The sequence below is a fragment of the Aethina tumida genome, chromosome 4 (assembly GCF_024364675.1).
Source record: "Aethina tumida isolate Nest 87 chromosome 4, icAetTumi1.1, whole genome shotgun sequence".
Taxonomy (NCBI): Eukaryota; Metazoa; Arthropoda; class Insecta; order Coleoptera; family Nitidulidae; genus Aethina; species Aethina tumida.
The window spans coordinates 18,414,645-18,434,217 of record NC_065438.1 but is presented as its reverse complement, the minus strand read 5'-3'; the positions used below and the strand labels follow the sequence as shown (position 1 = coordinate 18,434,217).

At 33.7% G+C, this 19,573-nt stretch overlaps 1 protein-coding gene across 11 annotated transcripts in view; it reads left to right on the top strand.

Moving 5' to 3' along the window:
- LOC109602002 (TLD domain-containing protein 2) overlaps nucleotides 1–19,573 on the top strand; it is a 159,120-nt gene that overhangs the window by 136,010 nt on the left and 3,537 nt on the right. For 5 of the 11 annotated variants that reach the window (XM_049966576.1, XM_049966574.1, XM_049966575.1 and 2 more), the window contains 11 exons: nucleotides 4,343–4,416; nucleotides 4,950–5,154; nucleotides 8,019–8,456; nucleotides 8,602–8,791; nucleotides 9,585–9,750; nucleotides 9,808–10,041; nucleotides 10,099–10,232; nucleotides 11,185–11,315; nucleotides 12,478–12,710; nucleotides 19,186–19,317; nucleotides 19,487–19,561. In XM_049966576.1, the coding sequence (XP_049822533.1) occupies nucleotides 4,343–4,416; nucleotides 4,950–5,154; nucleotides 8,019–8,456; nucleotides 8,602–8,791; nucleotides 9,585–9,750; nucleotides 9,808–10,041; nucleotides 10,099–10,232; nucleotides 11,185–11,315; nucleotides 12,478–12,710; nucleotides 19,186–19,317; nucleotides 19,487–19,561 (2,012 nt within the window). Of the gene's footprint in view, nucleotides 1–4,087; nucleotides 4,270–4,342; nucleotides 4,417–4,949; nucleotides 5,155–7,006; nucleotides 7,083–8,018; nucleotides 8,457–8,601; nucleotides 8,792–9,584; nucleotides 9,751–9,807; nucleotides 10,042–10,098; nucleotides 10,233–10,438; nucleotides 10,777–11,183; nucleotides 11,316–12,477; nucleotides 12,711–14,621; nucleotides 14,969–19,185; nucleotides 19,318–19,486; nucleotides 19,562–19,573 lie in introns of those variants that run through there. The other 6 variants (XM_049966581.1, XM_049966577.1, XM_049966571.1 and 3 more) reach the window with 6 other exon arrangements.

The following is a 19,573-nucleotide window of genomic DNA, read 5'->3' as shown; positions in this document are numbered from 1 at the left end:
TACACGTATAAATTTCACGTCTCCGCGAAAGGCTTTTCGTTTGTTCTTGTTAAATAACATCGTATTACGTCAGTTTGTTATTCGCAACTGTGACAGCATAACGTGCGGATATACATACCATCATTTTTTTTGTTTGCCTGACATACACCCAACTCCATCTTCAGGTCGCGCAACAATAAATTACGTGAACAGTCCTTGATTAGACGACGTTCAATAGAAACTGGTGGAATTTCTTTGTGGCGAACTGACGACAATGCATTTTTGTATCGGTTTCATTGTCAACTCCACGGTAAATCACTTCGTGCCGGACGGTGTTGAATAAACTCTTGATTTCAAGCCAATTAAATGTTATGATCGGCTCAAATTATAGTCCGGACATAATTATGAATAGCCTAGACATAATTGATTTTTTCCATTTCATGATTGATTAAAATATTAAACAAAAATCTTAAAGTATAAAGTGTCAAAAGCCAATAATGGGTCGGAACCCCTCTTTGAGGTGTCGTGGTATCTCATCCTAGTCGAACTGATGTCTTAATCATTAAGAGTCCGTGGAGGACGTCACCCCATGATATGTCATACATGTTCTGGGGAAATGTCTGGAGATCTAGGTGGCCAAGGCAGTAAATACACATTGGAGGCTTCCAGGAACTTTAATGTATTCCTGGCATTCGGTATCCATCCGGGTGTTATCTTGCTGAAAAATTAGTCCGAGGTCTCTTCTTGTGTAGGGAAGAAGATAAGGCTTCAAAATATCATCCACATATCGCTGAGACGTCATATTGTCTCTAATGAAAACTAAAGGTGACCTGCTACCATAAGCCCTACCTCTTCTGCCCTCTTCAGTCCATGACTGCCCACATCACATCACACCCACATTTCACACTATTCAACCTCTTCTCTTATTTCTTCATACTCTAGTCATGTTAAACGTTTAGTACAAATTACTGAAGAAAACAAATTGTAACAAAAACTAAGTACACACTTACTTTGAGATACCTTATAGGCATGACTTACTAAAAAAAACCCACAAAACAATCCAACTTATTATCTTATCACCATGGATATTCAATAAAGGAATTGCAGTTAACCTCTGCACAACCGTAAATCATTAATAACGTTTTTAATTGCCCGTTGAAATTAATAGAAAGCCATTTTTATGGCCCCAGAAACATTGACCTATACAGACGCAAGGTTTTAAATCAAATGTGCCGCCGTATTTCACAAAAGAGCCACAGTGAATTTGTTGGGGTAACGATTATGACAATTACGGCCGTGTTTTTTTTTCATTTTTTAACGGCCTTTAATGTATTTTTAGTCTCGCCATACGCAACACTTTGAACCTGTTCTTTTTTATTCAATTTCGCAGACCGAAAATTATTATCGTACGAGCTCGTATTTCATATTTAATTGGCCGTTTAATTTCGTACGATAATTATAGGACATGAAAGCCACAGGTGTTAATGTGCCGTAAAACCAAACAACATTTAAATTAATAAAACCGTCGTCGCACGTCTGCCGATCCAGTTTCGTTGGCTCCGAAATGATTATCAACGTTATTGGTACCTATCGGTGTGTGATAATTAGTAACGTTCCGTGAATTGATTGCACACGTTCGTTGCAATTCATGTTCACGGCCGCAAGATTGTCGGATTGCTTTCAATTGTTGCAAAGTGAAAGATTTTAATTGATTAATTCATGTGGGACCATTATGTGATGTAATGAAAGGGTAAAATGAGAGGCTGTTAGTTTAAATTGTTGTGTTTAAAGGTTCAGGTCGTTACTCATATTTGTCACAGACCGTTTTATTGTCACAAACTATCAATTATTGTTTTAGGTCAATGTTAAACTTTGCCAGGTCTACTATTAGACAAAAGCTAAATGGTGGGTTGTTCTTTCTACGTTAATAATCAAGGGAAACTGTTAAGTGAGATATAATTGCCACAAAAAGATAAAACTGAAGTTAATTATAATTTAACTACTGAAAAACAATGATTATAAATTAAAGACAAAGGTTCCTGTGTCAAAGTACAAAATAACATATATAATTTAATTTTATTAACGGTTTTCCATTTAAAATCATTTTGAGTAAAATTTGATGTGTGGATGGATTTTTAAGTTAAGAAATTAGATTTTGGTCTCTAATTCGTCGTAGATTAAAGGGGTCACTTCGTACAAAAAACATTTAGCCCACTTTAAAAACTTTATAAGATTTATACATCTTACTGTATCTTAATATTTAATTGTGGTTTCGATTTTATTGAATATCTTTCACTTTTGAGTAATACGTAGTGAAAGGGAGTTATTTAATTTAAAATATTAATTTTGGATCATTGTTTTGGTGTGGATTAAAGGGGGCACCTTGTAATTTTTTATTTCTGGGTATAACTTAATTTTATTATTAAATATTATTTATATAACCTTTTTAAGTTTAAGAATGTGTAAACCTCGAGTCATTTCTTAATTATTAACAAAATTAGAATTAAATATTTAAGTCCAATAAAAAATCCAAAATTGCTTGTAAATTAATTATAAAAAAATGGTTGATTATTTTTCTTACATTAATAATCAAAAAGCACTCTTAAATGAAATATAATTGTAATAAAAAGACGGCACTGAAGGAAATTACAATATAACTTCTAAAAATACTGTGTTTATAAATTAGGTCGAAGGTTCCAATGCCAATTCATAGAATAACACAACAAATTTAATAAAAATGTTAATTAATTAATACTAAACTCTATATTTTACTTAATATTCAGTCTCTTAAATAATGGGCAAGGACACAATAATATTACTATTTAATTAAATATGACAACATTCTAAACTCAATGAGTCAATTTTTATTAAACATAATTTGAGAAAAATTTGATGAAAGGGAGTTTTTTAACATATGAAATAAGTTTTTGATCATTATTTTCATGTAGATTAAAGAGAGCACCTCGTACAACATTTAGCCTAATTTAAAAACCTTGTAATTTTTTTATTTTTGAGTATATCTTAATTTTGTTATTAAATATTATTTATATAACCTTTTTATCTTTAAAAATGGGCAATTAAAGGAATATTTTTGAAAAAAATTTAGTGAAAGGGAGTTTTTTAACTTAAGAAATAAGTTTTTGATCATTATTTTGATGTAGATTAAAGGGGACACCTCGTACAACATTTAGCCTACTTTAAAATCCTTATATTTTTTTTTATTTTTGAGTATAATTTATATATAATTTTTGTATTAAATATTATTTATATAACCTTTTTAACTATAAAAATATGTAAACCGCGAGTCATTTTTAATTATTAATAAAATTAGAAGTCAAATTTAAGAAAAAATTAAAAATTGCTCATAAATTGGTTATAAGAAAGTGTTAGATTTTTCTTCTTACATTGATAATCAAAAAACACACTTAAATGAAATATAATTATAATAAAAAAGAAGTCTTATATAATAATAAATTACTCTCAAAAACACTGAATTATAAATTAAGTGGAAACTTAAAACATTTAATAATTAATACTATATTTTATTTAATATAGAAGGTTTTTTAATATAAGAAGTTAAATTTTAATTTTTCTTCTTAGTATCTCGATTTTTGTTAAAATATTTTTTTCCACCTTTGTAATTGAAAAAAGGTACAAGCTAAGTCATTTCTTAATTAATAGTGATAATAATCAGGAAAAATTGAAATTGCTCATTTCCTCGTCAATTAGTTAAACACGTCGACTATCTGATTGAGTATTTCGTCACTGTCAAGCACCCCAACCATTTAATAGACAATGATGACACATAATCGCACTAAAATGGTCAAAAAGAATGCGCCCCCATTAAAACCGTAGCAGGAGCAATTCAATTAAACGAAACCAGTCGCAACAGCGCCACCAGCGAGACGCTAATGCCAATCTAAATAATTCCCCCCTGCGTTCATTCATACACACCGCGAATTGATCGGTCGGTACCTGCGACGCAAAACCGACTCATAAACATGTCAACGTCGCGTCACGCGAAAGCCAGTTCAGTAAAAGGATCGCAGAACCGCAACGCTCCGCACGGCCGGCCGCATTAAATTTATTCAAACATTTGAAACGAAAGTTGTCGGGTTCTGAGCGCGACCGGCGCACCGTGATGCGTGAATCGCACCATCCGCAATCGTTTTACGACGATGGAGTTCGTCGACGACTATTACAACAGTCTGGAGAAGTACCACGACTCCAACTTCTTCATCGGCAGGAGTTTCGAGGACTTTGTGGTGGTGTACTGTTGTGACCTGAAAGGTTTGGGGATTGTGGCGGGGGCGCTGGTTATTGTTGACGTCACGTTCATCTCGTGCTTTCTGTTTTGTTGCAGATCTAGATGGCTCCAGCAACAGTCTGGCGGAGAGGAGGAAGGCCGGACCGCCGGAAAACACAACCACATACACCGTAAGGGTTTTTGACTTAAATTAAGATTAATTACAACCCATAATCTTTATTTTAATCCTCAGTTAGTTTGTTTACATCTTTACCAAATCATAATTGAACAATCCTTGGATGATGAAGTTTTGTTATTGATGAATAACCTTTCGACTTTTAATTTATTGCTTGATTTCGTGTTGTCAGTAAATTGCACTTAAATGATAAGACGTCTGTACTAATCAATGACTTCTCCAAACACTTAGTTTATTTTAAAATTGTTCAGTTATGTTATCGTGACGATGTGATGTTTCTGTGCTTATTGAGATGCTGCAGTCAATCACTGGGTACTTTTCTAAGGCTATGTGCCTTCGTACGGTAACTTCATACCTATGCAAACAACCAAAATTTAACTAAGCCTCAAAATAATTAACTCGACTTCATAAATAGATAACCGTTATCTCCCCAGCCCGACAAGATGATGATGAATATGAATTTAGCCCGCCTCCCCCATATAAATTTACATTTTAATTGGGACTAATACGATTGTCGTGTTTGTCTAGGTCGCGGACAGGGACACGTTGACGTCGGTGGCGGCCCGGTTCGACACCACACCCTCCGAACTGACCAAATTGAATAGATTAGCTACCCCCTACATATTCCCGGGACAACAACTGTACGTTCCGCTGCGGGAAGTACCTGAAAACGATTCGGACGGCTCCACGCCTGTCGAGGACCTGCACGACGATCTGCCGGCCGAGGAAAAGGGTACGTTTTATTTTATTTGAGTAACAAACAACGTGATAAACTCTATTTAAATGTTAAATGTTATCGTGCAATATTTGTTGAAGGTGTAATCTTGGTTGCATACCTACATCCTCTAATACTATCCGAATTTCATAATTCAAAAATAGTTGAATAATAATATTTAGAGATTCCAACTTAAATATGAAAAATAATATTTAATTTGGTCTAAAAATTATGTTTTGTTGGTAAATAATAGTTAACTAAAAAATCCTGAAAATTAGCAGGAAACAATTATTAACTTCAATCTTTGACTATATAAGGTTTTTTTACTTTGAAAATAATTTTACATTTAATTGTTAAAAATAAAAAAGCAGCAGAAATTGACATTAAATACGGTTTATATATTCTCAATTCAAATAAACCTAATAAAAGATTGTAACTTAAAAATACAAAATAAATACACCAAAATTATTTAATTTTAACTAAAATTTAATGTTTTAATAATGGTTTATCAAAAACTTCTGAAAAATCAGCAGGAAAAAATTATTATCCTCAAATTTTGAATTTGAAAATGATTTTAGAGCAAATTTTATTTTTATTTTTTCCACGGTTAATAAGTTTATATTTTATTTTTTTCTAGTCCTTCCTTTAATAAATATAAAAGAATTAATTCAAATATGTATATTCTGACTTTCAATAAACCTATTTAAAGATTCCAACCAAATTAAGACCCAAAATAATAAAAAATAAATAAAATTTCTGAAAAATCAGCAGGAAGCAATTATTATCCTCAATTTTTGAATTTGAAAATGATTTCAGAGTAAATTTTATTCTTATTTCTTCCAATGTTAATAGATTTATATTTTATTTTTTTCTTGTCTTTTCTCAAACTAATATAAAATAATTAATTTTATAGTAAAATTATAGTTTTAAAAATAAAAAATACATAACTACAGTAATTGACATTGATTATTATCTATAGAAAAAAACATTTATCTTACAATTTCCAAAAAAAATAAAATATGTGGAGGCTAAATAATTGATAAATAAGCAGAATATTTAAGAAACTAAGTGAAAAATGTGTATTCTAACTTCTAATAAACCAATTTAAGCTTTACACCCAAAAAAATAAAAAAAAAAATTATATAATTATTAATGGTTTTATTTTAATTTTCTAAAAAATCAGCAGGAAACAATTATTTTGTTGTTGTTGTTTTATACATTGTATATATTAAAAAGGTATGAATTAAAAATCTAATCATCAATAAATGTTATAATCTAAAAAATATAGATAAAACCATCTTAGATAAACTAATTATGATAAGATGCTAAATGCTGACTCAAAGATAACCCACGTAACACTTTTTAAGTACCAGTGATGGTGTAAATATTACGTCAGTGTGTATTCTATAGATGTTAAATTACTTCTATAACACCATTGCTAAATGGGGCGAAGGTAAATTTCCACCGTCATCTATTCGAATTATCGGAAAACAATAGCATTAGAAAAACATGCGTGTCACATTAGTGGTCACACCAGAAACCGAAGCCAACACTTATCGGCACCCATTGTTAAATATGCAACGGCGATAATGTAGTCAAGGCTTCCTGGAGAAGCACACACGAATGTCGTCAACGATACCAACATCCACATCCACAGCATCCGGTGTGCCGCGATTCTTGGCTATTTCAATCGTCGTCGAATGTTCCGCCGAAGAACAGGTGAAGTTGTTGTTGTTGACGTTGTTTTTAAGCCGGACATGCGCATTTATTTTTTTATCGGGTGCCGCATATAGTTACCTACCACAGTGCGCTATATTTACCTAAGTATATGTAATTTTGAGTTGTAAACAGTCAGTTGTAGGTTTCGTTTGGTGCGGCGTGTTTTGATGTGTTTCGAATTTATTTTCGTACCTTGATGATCTTCAACAAACTTTATTCTGTGATACGTGGGTGTCGTTTTATTTGTTTTGTAGTGTGCAACGGAATAAAATCAAAATAATTGTAATTTTAATTAATTTATATGTGTCGTCCCACACATACCTATATAGTGTCTCACTTATGTGTGTAATAGTGTTATATTTCTTTTATTTATTGTTTTATTTGAATTAAATTTTCTTACGAAATTTATTTCAAATCATCCAAAATACAAAAATTCTAAAATAAAATTATAGTTTTACTTTACATAAAACTATGAAAACTTGATTTTCTTTATTAATTATTAAACATTCTTGTTCAATTCAGGTGAAGCAAGTTTTTATAGTTTTGTTTTGTCTGTAGTTTACTTGTTCCAACTTCTTCTTTCTCTTCTCAAGCTACAGAGAATATAAAACTATGAAAACTTGCTTTTCCTTATTAATTATTAAATACTCTTCTTCAATTCAGGACAAACAAGTTTGTATAGTTTTTTTCGTCTATAATTTAGTTGTTTTAACTTTTCCTTACTTCTATCAAACTACAGACGAATTTAAACTATGAAAACTGGATTTTCTTTATTAATTATTAAATACTTTTGTTCAATTGTTTGTTTTGTTTTGTCTGTTAAATAAGTGTCTTCTAAATTGAACAAGAACTATTTAATTTAAATAGTTGAATAAATAAAAGAAATATAACGCTGTTTCATAATTGAGAGATCATATATACTATTTAGGTCTAGTAAGCACAATTTGTTATAAATATGGTATAAATATTTGTAACATTAATCACACAAATTAAGCAAACAAAAATTATACTAAATATGCTAAAAAATGCATTCATTATGCAATTGCGACATAAAAATCAGTTATCGTAGCGTTAGTAACAACAAAAATATGCTTTGATGTATTCCAATATCTCAAATCCCGATAAAAGTTTAGTGGAAAACATAACATTTAAAATATTTGCAGAGCTCCTGGACAACTTGCGACCGGTGAGCCCCAAGCCCGGCCATGTGGAACGGGTGCGGACGCCCTCGTGCACGCAGGCCAGCAGCACCGACATCGACGAGGAGTCGGCCGTGTTCCGCGAACGCTTCCTCAAGATCAACGTGCGCCACATCACCGACGGCCAGGGCGTCGTGGGCGGCGTGCTGCTCGTCACCCCCAACGCCGTCATGTTCGATCCGAACGTATCGGACCCGCTGGTCATCGAACACGGTCCGGAGTCGTACGGCGTGATCGCGCCGATGGAGTTCGTGGTCAACGCGGCCATCTACAACGACATCGCGCACATGCGGGTGGGACACATCGAGACCAGCACCGGCGAGAAGCCGGAGATCTACTATCCGAAGAGCGACAAGAACCAGGACTCGCTGCTCGTTAAGGACGAGACCTTCCCGGAATTGGGTAAGCTTGGCTTGGATGTTATCTGTGCCCGCGGGACGTGGAACAAAGGACGGTGCGGGTTGTTTGTTCCGCGTCCGGCTTGCGGGTGGGTTGATGTTGTCTATGTGTCCGTGGCCCGTGTTAGAATACCGGCTGTTGTCTGTAGTGACTGGTGACGATGCTGAGAGTGTGTGTTCGTGTACAGAGCGGGAGGGCGACGCATTTCCGAAGGCCTTCGAGCGGGAGCTCGTCACCCCCACGAACCAGGACGACGGCGATTCGGAACACCACAGTCTCGAGGAACGGAGGAAGTCGCTGCTTGATCACCACTGGGCCATACCGTCAAAAGATAGGCAGTAAGTATTTAAACAAACTGATTGTGTGTAGGTAATCTGAAGAGGAGGTTTACAGACCCCTTCTTGATAACCTGTGGTTTTATTAGGTTTACTGTTTAAACGTTAACTGAGTTCTTGAAGCTGAAAGATAAACCTCAATTTTGACCTCCTCTTCAGGATTCAACTCTTTATTATGTAACAATGACAAAAATAAATAATAGACATATGAGAAAATATCTGGACTATATGGTGGATCCAGTGGAACTTCTCATTTAACATTTTGAAGTTTCCTTTGAGTCTCTAATATGACTTGTGGTCAAGCTTCCTCATGAAGAAGCGCATGCGCAGTCCACTATAGTCATATAGATTAATGGTTCCTCCAGGGTTGCCAACTTCAACCCAATGGTTAAGGTCAAACCAAAAATGTTGAAATATAATGACCACCATTAGGTTATAATTTGTTAGAATTTACTTAGAAATTCTGACAATTGACACCTTCACAAATTCTTTTGAAATAAATCTTGATCTTATCGAGAATCAATAATTTATTTAAACTCCTATTTATAGACGCAAAACACAATCTGTTCCCTCAAGGTCGTGCTGACCCCTTGTCAGTTTAACTAATATTAAAATAAACAACTGATTTTAAATAAACATTAAAGGAAAAGGTGAATAAATATTATTCACGCCAGTCTTATACTTCACTGCAACATGAAACGTTTCCTCCTTAAATGTGGCGAACCGTTTATGTTTTGTAAATGCGAGTGAGTATTAAAATAAAACAGGTAATAATTATTTATCTTATTTTCCTTAGATCAATTGACACAGACGAGATGCCGATCATTTCTGCAGGCATACTACAGGAAGAACAAATCGGCGAAGAAGATGAGGATAGCTTAGTCAAAGAGAGCTGTCATGATTCCGGAATTGATATTAGAGAAAGCAGCCAACCCCCTATTGTGGCAGTACAAACAAAGAAAGTAAGTGGATGAAAGGTAGGAAAGTAAGCAATTTAATGTGTTTTCATGAATTTAAAGCAATACAGCGACGCCGACATAGTGCTGTCGAAGGACTGGGTACCACCGATCACGATCGCCCCAACGAACGTGAGCATGACTGCAGAGATCGACGCGCCAGCCAGGAAAAAGACGAATTCGGTGTCCTTCAGTTTGGACTCGAGCTCAGAGATTGACTCCGGACTGCCGCCACTATCGACCAGCAGTTCCGAATCTAAGGAGGACACAGAAAAGGCTGATACTAGAAAAAATAAAGTGAGGACCGAGTTAACTCGTTGCTTTAACTTTGTGACTGTTGAATTGTTGTTGTAGATGTTGAAAAGACTGTCATATCCACTGTCATGGATGGAAACGCTGAGTGGAGATAAAGAAGACGAAAAGACACCTAGTCAACCAAATTCTGCCGATTCGCATCATTCTTCTGTCTTTTCCAAAGTGTTTTCAAGGTAAGGAACTTGAGGAATTGGGGTCCCACTGGTGACAGACATCATGGCTAACCTGGATGGCCTTTGAACTGTGTACTAACCGTTAACTAACCCTTAATCAGTCAGTATGTATGTCATGATGTCTCCCTGCGGCCGCCGCGCATTTTTCAAAAACCCTAACAACTAAAAATTGCTAAAAAAACATTTACTAACGCACCGCCGACCAGCTCGCCGATCCACCTGGTCGACTTCGGCACCGGCCTGTTCCTCAACAAGACGCCGTCGGAGGACAGCGGTTCGTCAGGCGGCGGCGGCGGCGGTCCGCCATCGGGCGGCAGCGTGCCGTCGACGACCGACTCGCCCCGGCCCGACGTCGGCTCGGCCACCTCCACCACCACCAGCTTCTTCCCGACCAACATCATCAGTTCGGTGGGCGCGTCGGTGGGGGCGGTCGGCGCCCAGGTGGGCGCCATGGGGGCCCAGGTCGGGTCGTCGGTGAGCGCGATGGGCGCGCACGTGGGCGAGGCGGTCGGCGCCACGGTGGGCGCGACCGTCGGCGCCGTTGGGGCCGTCGGCGCCCAGGTCAGCGCCTCCGTCGGGGCAGTGGGGTACGTGTGTGTTTGCAGCGCTTTAGGTGTGTAACCAACGGTGGACTTTGGAAACGCACGTTCGCCGAGTTCTGCAGTAGTTAATTCATGTTTTGGGAACGGGTTATTTCCTGAGTCTACCTTCACACAAACACAAACACGAACAAACAGAGGAAACACTTAATAATATTAATGACGCTTTGTTACTAACCACATACAGGACTGTATTTACACATAAACAACATGTAAATATATTATCATAGATTTATGTCATGTAAATCTGTCTCAATGGCGGCTTTATCATTGGTAATGCATATTTATAAACCACAGTTAATGATAAAACCGCTAGTTTCTGAATTATATAATAAATTGTATGTATTTTACAGGCGTTCCTCTGTGGGAACCTTCATCAGGCAACCGACTGAAGGTGGTAAAAGTAAGGTACCCGGTCCCAAACTGGATTATAGGTCGATGGTGTCTGTAGATGACATGCCTGAACTATTCGTTTCTTTCGACAGTGAGTATCACCATTATATTTAATTTGATGCAATTCATGAAGAAGATACTAAAATTTGAGCTAAACAAATTTGGGCATCTTCATTTTCCCACATGATTTAGTAACATTGTAAAATTATAACAAAACCGAAATATTCGAAAAACATCAAAACAAAACACAAAATATATAAAAAAAACATTGCACCGCATAAAAAGATTGGCCTTAATTCATGTAGACGAAATTAATTAGAAAATAAAACGTAAAATGCATCCAATCTAAAAATAGCCAAATTTAACAATGAGGCAATTTAATTCTGTCTGATTGTTTCAATTAATCCTATGGAAATTTATTCCCATATAATTGTTATTTATACGTGTAACAACCATAAATATGTCACATTACATGTTATTTATTTTGTAAATCGTAATTTGCAATGTGGTATTTATGAATTTGACGTTTAGAATGGATGTAAGTTACGTAGATCCGCAAATTTTTCATTTGTGCAATCATATTCTTGAAATTTCATTGACATAGTACGGATTCATTAAAACGGAAGTAACTATTGTAAGTAAATAAGCTTATTGTTTACATGTTTATTGAAATATTTAGTTTAAATATTCTAAAACAACGTGTCGACCAAAATATAACATTCAGAATTATGATCACCTTAAACCATTCATTTAAAGTCCAGCACACCAAAGTGAATATTTTTGGCTGTTGTAATTTTTGTCAGGCACTGTAAGAGTCTTTAATATTAGTGAAATACATAGATGTCCCGGCAATAACACCATCCCGACATCCAATTAGAATATTTGAATTAAAAGAGCTCGGTGTAACTAAAAATATTGACCGTTATGTTGTCTCTTCTTTTCAATTGCTGCAGTTCGCTCCCCAAATTATGGGTTAGATTCATTTGGTAGGTTATGCATGAGACGCACTGCATGTACCATTTTCTTCTTTCATCACAAACTGAACTCAGACACGCCACATTCAACAATTACACACGACTTTCCTATTTATCTGTTGAAATCTGATTCTCCGCCACGACAATTAAATCAGTGCCAGTGAAAGCAGAACCTCTCTTCGGGTAATGTTTGATCTCGATGTTTCAAAGCAACTGGAGTGATTTAATTGCCGACCCACCACGTGCAGCACGTACCGAAACGTTCAAATTTCGTTCCAGAACTCATACCGCGTCCGGCCAGGTCCTGCGAGGATCCGCCGCTCTACCTGCGGCTCAGGATGGGCAAGCCGACCAACAAGCCGATACCCAAGTCCACGGCGCTCATGTCCTACGGCAAGAAGAAGATGCGACCGGAGTATTGGTTCAGCATTCCGAAGAACCGGGTGGACGAGCTGTACAAGTTCATCCAGGGTTGGGTGCCGCATCTCTACGGCGAACTCAACGAGGAACACGTAAGTTTTTGGTGAATCAGTTTTGTAGTTTTGCTCTTGGCAAGGTTGCGGTTGCGTGTTTTCGGAATTGAGTGTGGGATTTCAGGAAGCAAGACGTTGATGTTAAGGAGAAAAAATCTACGTCTATCGATTACCACTATAATAAAGGATTTAAAGCATATGATTATTAGCTTGGTAACCACGTAATTTAATATTAAATTGCTCCTGCGGTTTACGTAGTAGTCTCACTTCGTTTATATACTATAAATTATTAAATATACACAATGACATACACATATAATAGGAAACATGGATCTAGTAGCCAGATTTCACTCAAACTAAGAATAAGTTGGACCTATACTACTTGACAATGAAATGATCACTTTCATCCTGAGTTACTTCATTCCATGCCACCTAAAGGTCGTTCAAAGTCCTTGGAGTTTCTGGCCTATGCTGCCATAAACGTGTTTAATCAGTGTTAACTGTTCTGGAGATATTGATGGTCATTATTCAAATTTGTTACTGAATGTTTTAAAGGGCATTATCCTGTTAGAAAACTGATCTTGAAAGGTCTTAAGGTAAGGCAGCTAATGAGGTTCCACAATTTCCTGGATGTATCGCTGGGAAGTCAAATTATCTCACAAAAACAAAGGATTTCTTCTTTCTCAGACATGAGTGGTACCAGATCAAATAAAAACAAACCTAAAGACCACAATTCTGCTTCTTTTAAGCCAATTATTTGCCTTCTATCAAACCCAGATGGCTAAAATACACCCCCTCATTCCATACCACATAACAAAGCTATGGTTCTCTACACTATTCTAATTTTTGATGCCGATTATTAATTCGTAGGAAGAAGTTTAAATTGAAGACTATAAGTAAAAAACTCTAAATATTGGATTCTGCCTCTTTTGAAACAATAATTTGTCTTCTATCTAACTCAGATGAGTAAAAAACACCTTCATACTAAAGGTATTTGAAATGGAGGAAAAAATCCTTCAAACAAATCAAAAGTAAAATGAATACTGAACTGTGTCTGCATGACAAATGATTTAATGATGATTTAATCATCTTTTGGCTTCCTATGGAGCAGTGTACACACCAAATTTTGTTAAAATAGATCACTATGTCACTGAGCATGTTAGCACCGTAGTGACAAACTAAAAAATGGTGTCATTATAACCATAACTTCTGATGTACTAAGTTCTAAACAAAAAATGTGGATTTCCGTTTTCTCCAGGAGGCTTCTGACATGTACTAGATAAACCGTCATACGTAATCAAACAAAACTTATCACTGAAGACTACCTTATCACTTATCACATATCAAAGCTGTCGTTCTCTACACCACTTGATGTCGATTATTGCTTTGTAAGAGTTTAAATTAGAGATTATAAGGAAAAAATCTCTAAAAATTGGATTCTGCCTTCTTTGAACCAATACTTTCATCTTCTATCAAACTCAGACATTCGTATTAAAGGTATTTGAAGAGAAGGAAAATATCCTTTAAACAAATCAAAAGTAAAATGAATTCTAAACTGTGTCAGCATGACAAATGACCATCAAAATTTAATCAAGTGTTGGCCTCCTATGGATAGTGTACTCATCAAATTTTGTTAAAATGGGCCACCATGTATTCCATATCACTGACCACATCAACTTCGTAGCCACATACTAGATAAACGATGTTATTACGATTAGTTGCTTACGAAACACTTCTTGGTTACGCAAACTCCAGTAATCATCATCTTTCTGTGCCTTATCTGTCGCTTATCGGCACTTTCCGATCGAAACAGCACTAAAACCATTCAAAGGCCATCTGGAAACGACCATATTTGGGCGCGACCTTCCTTGACTAATGCGCTCCAATGACGCAACGGTAACGGTGCTCTCCTCAAGCAGCGGCACATTTTGTCGATGGCCCAGTCTGGCGTAGCGCTTCGGACACGTCGTCGCGTTCTTCTCGCCTACGTGCCAGCGCTTAACCCACATTCGACGCAGGAGACGACCGGTTGGGTCTCTTTTATTTTCGGCCGAAGGAACGTAACCTTCCACCCGTTATGTCTGCCTTCATAATCACTTTCGCCCGGATTGTGTGTATCGGTGATGTGCGGCTCGGTGCGACAGCTTAATTAGTAATTATGGATGCGACAGTTTCGTACGTCCCTCGCCGTTCCCACAGTCACGAACCACGTCCTGCCGTGTCCGCGTTGATGGTCTGACGTTAAAACGACAAAAAAAAAAAGTGTGTTTGACGACATGGAAGTTGATCAATTTCTGGTGGGTGGACAGAACGTATAAATTTTGTTTTACTGTTAAGTTACGATGCATAAATAAATTTAAACATTTCACACAACTACTAATTATAGTTCGTGTCACAACTCAATTTATTAAATTGAATTGTTTGTTTTTAACAAGGTGTATAATTAACTCAACTGTTTAAAAAATATATAAATATTTACCAAGAACTAAACATTTAATCATATAATTATAAATAAAGTAATAAATAAACATTAAAATTGCGCGTCCTGCAGAAACAAGCAGATTTCAGATTATGTTTAATTTTTCGCACTCAATTCGCGTCCAATTATCTCTTCGCCATTGAAACAATTAACAACCAGTTAATTTTATTAGCAATTAATAACGCAAATAACACAACTTAAACTAATTTAATGGTTTTCTTATATAGCAATTATCGTATTGGTACATGTTAATTGTGTTTACAAATTATTTGTTTCGTATTCGATTGTTGTTTAGTGAATGTTTTACAAGATAGTTAAAGCCAATATGTTCAGGACTTTGTCTAGAACTGTTAAAAACAAGGTAACTTAGTATTAATTGTATGTTAGATAGCTATTTGTAAAATTTGCCCAAGTAACCTTTCAAAATGCAAGTGCTTGATCTCCATGTACTTCTGCAACACTCTGTAATTTTATTGTGGTATAATAGAAAAAAGAATTTATTTAACTAAAAACTATTATATATTTATTGAATAAAGATATAGATTTTGAATTCAACCAATATATATTTGTGTATAAATATTTCTACAAATAAATTTGATTCTAGAATAAAATATAATAATAATAACGAAATTAATAGAATAAACTATTTAGTTAACTGGATATTATTCATGGAACAAATATGTTTAAAACTACAAATCTCTAACTTTAACCAACATATCTTTAACAATAAACATTTATATAAATGAATCAGCTTCTAGAATAAAATTAATTCAAACATTTTAATGTAATTTCAAATTTCAAAAGACAGTTAGAACCAATATGTTCAGGACTTTGTCTAGAACTGTTAAAAACATGGTAACTTAGTTTTAATTGTATGTTAGATAGGTATTTGTAAAATTTGCCTAAGTAACCTTTCAAAATGCATTGTACTTGACCTCCATGTACTTCTATACCACTCTGTAAATTTATTGTGGTTTAATAGAAAAAAGAATTTATTTAACTGAAAACTAATATTTATTTATTGAATAATGATATGGATTTTAAATTCAACCAATATATATATATATATATATATATATATATATATATATATATATATACCGTACGAAAAATGCTCTTCGTGTCTGGATGTTGTAAGAGATGGATGCACGACAAAGAGAGAAAAGTTTTGCCCGGTAGTAAGAATCCCTACTCTCAGAGACAATGCGCCGTGCTGGTGCGCGCCGGCGCACAATGTAAATTAATCTTTGCGAATGCATTTAGTAACTCTCCGTATGCGTAGGGATGTAGTTCGAGTTCTTCGGATGCTCCATTTAAATTCCGTAACTTTGTATAATTTTCAATCTGTAAAATGAAATATTTTTTGAGGGTATATCAAAAACAAAAATAAGTATTCTAAAAATAAACTACTTTTTTCAAAATATAAATGTATCCCAAAAATTAAATAAAATATACTAAAAACAACGTCTGCGAAGACGAACCGCATGCTAAACGCAGCAAAACCAAATGATCCCCTCCAGTCAGTTCGGCCCGCCCACATAATTGCATGTATATCTTTCCTTTTTGTTTACAAAGGGGTATTGATGTTCCGTCTCAATATGCGAGTAGACACGCTCATCATTTTTGATACGGTATATATATATATTTGTGAATAAATATTTCTACAAATAAATTTGATTCTAAAATAAAATTAATACACAAATTTGAATAACAGAAATAATAGAATAAACTATTTATTTGACAGAGCATTATTCATTGAATAAATATGTTGAAAATTACAAATCTCCAACTTTAACCAACATATTTTTGACAATAAACATTTCTATAAATGAATCATCTTCTAGAATAGAATTAATTCAGATATCTTAATGTAATTTCAAATTTCAAAACTACTATCCTTCAATTTTAACTAATTTATCTTTGAGAATAAATATTTCTATTAATAAAATTGTTTCGTGAATAATATTAATTCATTAATTATTATTATAATAGAATAAAGAATTTAATTTTTATTATCTATTGGATAGAATTAAAACAACGAATCTCCAGAATCAATCAATGCATCTTTAAAATAAACATGTCTATAAATGAATCAGTTTCTAGAATAAAATTAATTCAGAGATTTTAATGTAATTTCAAACTTCAAACTACTAATCTTTAGTTTTAACTAATTAGTCTTTGAGAAAAAATATTTCTATTAATAAATTTGTTTTTAGAATATTTTCAATACATAGTTTTTAATAATAATTATTATAATAGAATATAGAATTTAATTGAATAATTTTTATTATTTATTGGATAGAATAATACTTTTAAAACAACGAATCTCCAGAATTAACCAATGTATCTTTAAAATAAACATTTCTATAAATGAATCACTTTCTAGAATAAACAACTCTATAAATGAGTCAATTTCTAGAATAAAATTAATTTAGAGACTTTAATGTAATTTCAAATTTCAAAACTACTATTCTTTAATTTTAACTAATTTATCTTTGAGAATAAATATTTATACTAATAAATTTGTTTTTAATACATAGTTTTTAATAATAATTATTATAATTGAATAAAGTATTTAATTGAATAATTTTCATTATTTAATGGATATAATAATAAAATATAAAGATTTTAACAAAAAAAAAAAATAGATTAAATTATTTGTTTAACTGAGTATTATTGATTATTTATTGAATATAATAATATTTTTAAAATTATGAAAGTTTACCTTCATTACCAATATTGATTAAACATTTCTAGAATAAAATTAATACTTGAATATTTCATTTAATAATTTTCATTAATTATTAAAGGAATCATATTAAAAATAAATAAATTTCTATAATCAATCAATATATTCTTTAAGAATAAATTAGTTTCTAGAATACAATTTGAGAAACAGGTTTTAATAAAAAATTACAATAGAATAAAGTATTTATTTAACTGTGTATTATTTATAATTTATTGAATATAATATTTTTAAAATAACGAAACTACTTTCAACCAATGTTGATTATAGAATAAATATTTCTAAAAATTAATTTGCTCCTAGAATGAAATTAATACAGTTTTTAATAAAAAAATGGCAAAACAATGTATTTATTTTTTTTTTGAATAACTTTTATTGATTATTTAATAAAATAATATTAAAAAAAAGAATTTCTAGAATCATTCAATACGTCTTTGAGAATAAATGTTTGTACAAATAAATTAGTTTCTAGAATACACTTAATAGACAGATTTTAATAAAAACATGATAGAACAAAGTATTTATTTAATTGAATATATATTTTTAAATATTTAAAATCCAAAAAAATTGTTTCTAGATTAAAATTAATAGTTTTAAATAAAAAAATATTAGAATAAAGTATTTATTCTGAACAATTTTCAATATTTATTGAATGAAATAATAATTTTAAAGCAACGAAGAAATAAATCATTTTCTAGAATAAATTGGATATAAAAGTTTTAACAAAAAAAAAATAGTAGAAAATGAAAAATTTTGATTATTTCTTGAACAGAATAATATTTTTTAAACAACGAATGTCTAGAATCTACTGATATATCTTAGAGAATAAACATTCCTATATATAAACTTGTTTCTAGAATAAAATTAATACTTAGGTATTAATAAAAAGTTATAATAAAGTACTGAATAATTTTCGTTATTTATTGAATACAAAACCCTTGCTTCATTGAAAATAAACAATTTAAACAATCGGCACACGGAGCAAACTAATATACATCCATCTGAATTAAAATTGACCGTAATTACATCGTTGTTATGCCATTAATGTCATGAACAATTGCGGCAAATTGAGTATTTAGCTCATGTGATGCTCCCGGGAAAAATTACACAGCATCTGTTGTGTTTTGTAAACACGGCCGTCAAATTTTTTGATTTTGCATACGAACTGTGCTGTTTGCGACACGCAACCTTGGCTGTGCGCTGCGTTAAATTAATTTTAATAATAGGAAGTTGAATGTTTCACAGCATGTTTCTAGATTGTAAGCCACGGTTTTTACCGGCTGTTACAGGTTAAAGAACGAGGCTTCTCCCTGGTGGAGATGGACACGGAACTATGGAGCGAGGAGCCGACACCGTCTGCCAGCAGGCACGGCAGCCAGGACGGCGAGATTACCACTGATATTACCAAAGAAAGCTGGGAGGTAAGATGGGGTTTTTTGGCTTCGGTTCACTGCAGGAAAAACCGTGGCACGACACGTGCACCGTTTTTTCTGTACATTTATTACTAATGTGCCGATCATACTGCGACATCATTGATCGTTTTTACTTTTGAACATGAGAATTAATTGTTGTTGGTTTGGTGGTGTGCAGCTAATCAAGGCGCCCTACGTAAAAATCTACAGCATTATCAAGACGCAGACTATGTCAGCCGACGGGAACGATGAGGTGACTTTACTG